At 34.3% G+C, this 7303-nt stretch overlaps 1 protein-coding gene across 6 annotated transcripts; it reads left to right on the forward strand.

Moving 5' to 3' along the window:
- Window positions 1-302: 302 nt before the first annotated feature.
- Window positions 303-5290, forward strand: MGT3 (magnesium transporter 3). 6 transcript variants are annotated; one of them, XM_016347392.3, is made up of 7 exons: window positions 303-451; window positions 1103-1747; window positions 2358-2428; window positions 3605-3733; window positions 3825-4166; window positions 4477-4524; window positions 4629-5290. In XM_016347392.3, exons 2-7 carry the CDS (start codon window positions 1315-1317, stop codon window positions 4857-4859), a joined length of 1254 nt encoding a protein of 417 aa, XP_016202878.1. In that variant the 5' UTR covers window positions 303-451; window positions 1103-1314; the 3' UTR covers window positions 4860-5290. The 6 variants fall into 6 exon arrangements, with proteins under 6 accessions (XP_016202878.1, XP_088344211.1, XP_016202882.1 ...); XM_016347396.3 differs by having other exon boundaries at window positions 313-451; window positions 4678-5290; XM_016347394.3 differs by having other exon boundaries at window positions 315-469.
- The last annotated feature ends 2013 nt before the right edge of the window (window positions 5291-7303 follow it).

The following is a 7303-nucleotide window of genomic DNA, read 5'->3' on the forward strand; positions in this document are numbered from 1 at the left end:
ACTATGATAATTTTGTATTACCTCTTTATTGTGTGTTTTTATAATTTAACATTTAAAATATTTTTTTATAATAATTTTAATTTAAAAATATGATATAAATAAGATCACGTTAATATTAAAATAAAAAAAATATTTATTTAATAAATTTAAAAAATAAATAATATATTAATAAAAAATAAAATTAATTTCTTTAAAACAATAAAAATACAACGGTTAGTGCTTCTGTTTTTTTTCTGGTGCCTCTGTTGAGCCGTTAGTTTTATTTATTTAAATGAAAAATCCCTAGAAATATCCCGTAATTTGTAAAAATCTTCGATTCATAATGCACTTCTATAACATTGATATTCCACCGTACAACCCCTGAAAACCCTCTTCCTTCAATTACCTTAACCGCACTACCATCTACCAAACACTCTCCACAATATGCACTCCTACCAATTCTGTAGTTCTGGTAACTGCACAATAAACCGTAATTTTTTTTTTTCATTTTCGTTTATTAAATTTTTGAGAATATTTTACAATTTCAATTCCAATTATTTTCTGCTTTTGCGTATTGTTTGATAGAAATCATTCTTTATTGCGTTGGTAGCTACAATTACTAAAGATGATGAAATCTTGTTTGAGACTCGGGGAAATTATTAGAGCGGTTAGCGTTGGGTTTTTTAGCATGAGATTTACTTCAAAGATTGGAGAATTGAAACATCTGATTTTTTATAATGAATCAGGTTAAAGCGGTTAACCTGATTGCTAATTTGCTATGGTTCCTCCTCAGGGGAATTAATATGGGTTCTTTGTTAATGTTAGCTTGCTCCGCTAATTTGAGCTTTAATGTGTTGAGGAAAATACTTGAAATTCAGTTATGTATCGGGTTGATCTTAATAACAGGGCATGTATTGCATTTAAAGATGTAGCCATGTAGGCGCATCAAATATTGGTAATAAGTAATAACTAAGTACTGTTAGTATTATACTCTCATCAAAATTTATCTCTTATTATTTTCTATCTTCCGGTTTATATTCCCATTTTCTATGGTTTCTTATTTCGGTAGTTTTTCTACGGGGATTTATGCTTGTCAAACTGACTAACAATTTTTCTATCTTAGGCTTTTAATTTGAGAAGTGCTCCAAGTATGGATCATATCAGGTGGTAGACACGGTTTCTATTTCTAGCTATCACCAGTATCTCAAAGATGTGGTGGAAAATCGTTTTCTGTATTGCATAATTTTTACATAATACTAGTGAAGACAACCCCAGCTTAGAAAAGGAAAAAGAAAAATACTGTATCAGCACAGCGATTGAGAAAGGTATGATGCAATGGAGGAAGCACAAGGCCAGTATTATTCTTCCACTCCACAAGAATCTGCATTATCTCATGATGATGGTGGAGGGAGGTCTCAGCTCAACGGCCAAGGGAATTGCGGGACTGGTATCATAGGCCTGAAGAAGAGAGGTCATGGAACTCGCTCTTGGATAAAAATTGGTCAGGATGGGGGTACTCAGACCGTAACACTTGACAAGGCTACCATTATGAGACATTGTTCTTTGCCTTCCAGAGATCTTAGACTATTGGATCCAATGTTCATTTATCCTTCTACCATATTAGGACGGGAGAAGGCTATTGTTGTAAACCTTGAGCAAATCCGTTGTATAATTACTGCTGATGAGGTCATCCTGATGAATTCATTGGATGGTAGTGTTGGTCAGTATAGGTCAGAATTATGCAATCGGCTTCAGAAAGAAAAAGCTGGTAAGGATTCCAGTTGTTTCTGCCGATTTTTTTGTTAGATTAGTAAGGGTTAAAGATGGTTGCAAAGGGTTCCTGGAGCAAGGCATCTAAAAATATCTGATATCTTTGTATGATATGATCAGTTAGCAATTAGCATACTTAACTCCTGTTTAGCACTTAATTGGAATCGGTAAAATAAAATAAAAAAAAGGAGGGAAAGACACCAAATGATGTGAGTTTGAAGTTCTATTGCGGTATCAATTAGAAAGTTTACTTGATTGAAAGATTTTTATTGTATTGGTTTGTCTAATTTTTATGGCTTATGATAGTAGATCTCTGCCATTTGATCTCTATAATTTCACCTAGCCGACAATGCTTCCTTTTTGTTGTTGTAAAGTATGATACCTTTTCATCCCTTGGTTGCTAACTAGCTATTGTCATTTCTTTCTTAAAAGCAATTTTTTAGTTTGCTACAGTTCCCTGGTATTGTAACTAACCCTCCAGCAAAATGGAAACCACCACAACAAAACCCAAAATTAATTCTGTGAAAGATCCCCCCCCCCCCCCCCTTTTCCCCAAGGTAGACAGACACTGCACATAATTTCTTATCAGATTTGCCATTTTTGAACAGATGGTCTGCCTTTTGAGTTTAGAGCGTTGGAAATGGCTCTGGAGTTGACATGCACATCTTTAGATGCTCAGGTATGGCTCAATCAATAATCCTCTTGCGGAACCCTTCACATTCTTGTCTGTGACAGTATATATCTTCGTTTTTATTTAACATTGAAATTGCAATGATTGCCGGTAATTATAGTAGAAGATATGATTTATTGTAAAATATTATTTGATTGAATTTCATCGACTGTATTATATATTTGCCTGCAAGTTTCAGATAACTTAATGGTGGTTACATTGTTTCAACTGCCAACAATTGTTTCCTCCATTCACTCTCAAGCGGGTAAAGCCCTGGAATTAATTTGGCCACACACAGACACAAGAGGGATGGCTTTCAATTAACATCCATGAAAAATAGAAGAAAAGTTCTGTTATTAATTAGAAAATGCATCTCCTTTATTGCAGCCATTAAACCCCTTTCTATATAACAGAAAATTCTAAAAGGATAACCCGATGTCAAAACATCCTGCATTACGCAGAGTCCAATGAAAGGCCTTCTGAAAAGGCTAAATTCTTTGTTTCTAAAATTAAGTTCGGAAGAAATGAAAAGGCATAAGTAAAAAGGGTGGCTTAGTGCACAAAACTCACTCTGTGGGTTCTGGGGAATGTAGATCTATATGGTTTTACCTCCACTTACAACGAGACTATTTAAAGATCTTAACCTGTGACCTGAATCACAAGGCAGTTTCTTTAGTGTGGTTCCAAGGCACAAACAAAATAGAAGAAAGCTGCTAGACAAGCACTACTTAGGTACAATACTGTCATCATCATCAATTTGCAGTAGCTAGGTGCACATACTTATAATTGACATTCCTTTGTCCTGCATCATTTTCTACTTTATTAGTGCTTGTTTTACATGAGAAAAGGGTCAATGTTGCATTTGCTGTCCATGCTCCCGTATAACATAATAATCTCACTTTATGGATTTGATCAATGGAATTTAAGTTGAAATGGGTATACGCTGTTTTAGTGTAAAATTCAGTAGCTTCAAACTAGGAATAACTTTATCAATGCTGTTATTTATTTTTTGAATTATGGTGAGAGTAAATTATATTGAATTTTACCAATCCTCAGGGAAGGTGAGTGTAACCTAACCAATACCCAGCTCCCCTATATGTTTAAAACTTACATTAAGCTCCCTGAAATTTAGGAAATATTAAACCTGATACCCTTGTATTATTAAGAAGGTTTTTTATTTGATAGGTAAAAGAGTTGGAAATGGAAATATATCCTGTGCTAGATGAATTAGCATCGTCTATCAGTACTCTGAATTTAGAACGTGTTCGAAGATTCAAAGGTCATCTCCTTGCTTTGACTCAACGAGTTCAGAAGGTTGATAAATGTAGAATCCCCATCCTTGATTATTTGTGTTATTATTCTATCCTTTTAAACATCTGCAACTAGTAATTTGTGTAATTTCCAGGTACGTGACGAAATAGAACATCTCATGGATGATGATGGTGATATGGCTGAGATGTGCCTTACTGAGAAAAGGAGAAGCTCAGATATGTACCCTCTTAATGATTGTCTTCACACTCTTACATCAAGTAGTGGTAAAGAGATTTCAAAGTCAGCTCCTAATTCACCAGAGCGGTCAATTAGTGGGATCCCAATGTTGCCAAGGGCTTTCAGCATCATTGGAAATTCAGGCAAACATGGTAGTTCAATGGGTTCTTCTGATAATGGAGAAAGGATTCAACCACTGGAAATGTTGCTTGAAGCATACTTTATCGTCATTGATAATACGCTTAACTCATTGTCGTCGGTATGAGAAAGCTGATTCACTCAGCTATAGTATTAAAGTTCACCTACTTTCCTTGTGGCCTACAGTATCATATATTGGATATCATGGTATTTATTATATAACTTGATCATAAAACTGGTTAGCTATGACAAGATTTCTGCTAATCAACTGTTGTCTTGTGTAATGTCTGCCTTTGATTTTTGGTAACGATGAGAAGGCATGATGACTTTTTGCTTAAATTTCAATCTATTTCAAAGCAGCATATGGTTATATTATTTTCAGTGATGTGCTTTCTGCTGACGTTAATCTTTTTCTGCCCCTGATATTCCAGCTTAAAGAATACATTGATGACACAGAAGATTTTATCAATATAAAGTTGGTAAGATTATCAACCTACAATATTCTGCTATCCACTCCTTTTTTTTTTCAAATTCTGTGTAAATGGTGTAAACCAGGGTGTCTTATTTTTCACTCATATTGCAGGGCAATATTCAAAACCGCCTAATACAGTTTGAATTGCTTCTTACTGCAGCTACATTGGTAGCAGCAGTATTTGCTGCTGTGACAGCAGTGTTTGGGATGAACTTTGAAACCACAGTTTTTGACTATCCATCTGGTTTCCATTGGGTTTTGATAGTTACCGGAATCACTTGTGCATCATTGTATTTCTCATTCTTATTCTACTTTAAGTACAAGAAAGTGCTTCCAGGGTAAAATTCAACAGCTCTGAACCTATTCATACATTGAAGCTTTGACCATAATCATCAATCAAGATGCCATTGTTAGACTTGGGCAACTGTCACGGTGCAGGCCAAGTTGTCTCTATAATCACGCGATATTTTGAAGGAGTCGTAAACCTCCCCATCTCTGCTCTTTTTGTACTCGAACAAATTTGAGTGATCGAATGCTGTTAGTTTTATAAACCCGTAGTCGTAATCTCTAAAGATACTCCATTTTTGTCTCGAGGGAAGTAAATGTTGAACCCTAGCACTGCCAGCAACAATGTGTATGGTTCCATTTAAGGGTCCCTTATAGTGGTGCTTTTCTTCATTTGTGCAGATATTCTTTTGCAACATGTAAGCACAAAAACTTTTCTATGTAAAGTATGCATATTCAAAGAAACTAGTTCAAATGATGTTGTGGCATGTTAATGAGAAATGTTCTTGAAACTTCTCATGAACCGTTAGATACATATTTTTATAACGTAGAATTTGATGGGCCTTCATTACAATACCCTAACTCTTTATTTCTATTCTTGCATTTTTATCTCTTAATGTATGTTGAGAAAAACGTTTCAATAAACACTAAAGCAAGGGTGTTTTTGGGCTATTAAAGCGCAAAAAACAAAATAGCATCATTTTAGGAGTGCATATTAAATAGAGGTAATTAAAATTTTAAAGACTAAATTGAGGTTTTCGTGCAAATTTAAGGACCAAATTGAGTATTATACCAAATTGAGACTATATATATATATTTGGAGACCAATTTTATGCAGAAGTCGTGAATAGAAATTGATGACGAAAGCTAATATTAAAAAGGGTCCTGAAATTCTTATGAGGTGCTTTCTTATTGGAATAAACAAAGAAATTGCAGATAAGGTCAAACTTTACCATTATGCAACTATGGAGGATTTAGTCAATTTGGCCATTGAGGTGGAGTAGCTGCAATAATTTATTGCAACTTGGCTCTCTTCGGACTCCAATGCTATAAGGGTTTCTAAAGGAGCAAAGTTTGAGGATAAAACAAAATTCAAGGGTGTAGATTTCAAGAAGAATCTTATAAATTGAGATAAGAAGATGAGTTCTTCTAATTTTATCTTTAATTCTTCTTCAAAGCCAATAACAAAAGAATTTATTGAGTATTCTGTAAATGGATGTGTATTTGGAGGAACCAAAAGTGCAAAATTTCTCAAATGGGTCCTTAGAATGTGAGCAATTTGAAAATCAAGAGAGAAAAGAAAAGAATTTGAGAGAATAAGAAACTGAGAAAGAGAGTGAGTGTTTGAGTAAAAAGAATCAATGTTTGAGTGAGAGCGAGAGTTTTGAGAAAAAATAAGAGAATAGTGAGATAGATGATTCGATGAGAAATAAAGAAATTCATAGCAATAAACCCACTTGTAAGAGAGATCTAGAAAGTTTCAGCTTAGACAAGAGTGCATTAGTGATATTGAATTCTACGGAGTTTGGTTTCTCATATGCCTAACCATGAATTGCGTAGTATTTTTATGCCAATTTTTTAAGGTTTTTCAGATTTATTGGTAAATTATGGAGACATTGATATCAATGAAAAAAAAAAGACAACTAATTTCCAACTTTGGTTAGCAGTTATATGAAACGTGTCTCAAGTATTCAACATATGACAAGGTATTGTACATTTTGCATTTGATAGTTCAAGGATCTTAAACAAAAGGCATGTAAAGTAGACTAATTTGTTGGATTATTTTTCATATGTTCTAGGACAAGGTAATGATAATGTGATTGCTAATGAGTTGCTCAATTTAATCACAACTCTTACTCCTAAATTCTTAGCATTTGATTATATGAATAATTTTTATACAACTATATTTGATTTTTGCTCCATATTTGTTACTTGTGAGAATATTGATTTTAAGTGCCATAGTGGAATATATTTTTGTTGGCCTCATAATCATATGAGTATTGATGGATTTTATTATGATTTTATTGCATGTAAGAAAGTTGAATCTCAAGCTTTCTCGAATATGTTGTGCATTCCTTTGCATATTCTTACTCATACATGGATTAATATTTCTATGAATTTTCTACTTGGTTTGCCTAGGGTTAGTGTTCATACTCTGGCCCAAAATATAAGTCAGGCCCAATATGGTTAAAAAGCCCAATCCAGTATGACGGCCTCGTCCACGCACCCGATCTTTTCTAAGAGGTCGGAACAGATTAACACAGGTAGCTCACACGTAACTAAGTGAGTAACTGCCTCCAAGAATCTCTCACCCACTTCTAGAAGGGAGATCTCAACAACCCTAAGATAAAGGGACAGTTATCCACCATCAGAAATGGAACTACTTCAACGGTGGTTATTGGTTCGTACCCTATAAATACACTGATACACTCAGGTAAACTTAAGTTCCAATACACGAAAACCTGCTTAACCCTTTGCTGACTTAGGCATCGGAGTGTCTT

Source organism: Arachis ipaensis, chromosome B5, assembly GCF_059453495.1.
Source record: "Arachis ipaensis isolate K30076 ecotype BB chromosome B5, ASM5945349v1, whole genome shotgun sequence".
NCBI classification, from domain to species: domain Eukaryota; kingdom Viridiplantae; phylum Streptophyta; class Magnoliopsida; order Fabales; family Fabaceae; genus Arachis; species Arachis ipaensis.

What these genes read in the sequence shown, in the direction of transcription:
- MGT3 (XM_016347392.3), top strand. Translation starts at nt 1,315, where the DNA reads ATGGAGGAAGCACAAGGCCAGTATTATTCTTCCACTCCACAAGAATCT. An exon ending in GCACATCTTTAGATGCTCAG is followed by an intron (nt 2,429 to 3,604) that starts GTATGGCTCAAT and finishes TTTATTTGATAG; the next exon opens with GTAAAAGAGTTGGAAATGGA. An exon ending in CGCTTAACTCATTGTCGTCG is followed by an intron (nt 4,167 to 4,476) that starts GTATGAGAAAGC and finishes CTGATATTCCAG; the next exon opens with CTTAAAGAATACATTGATGA.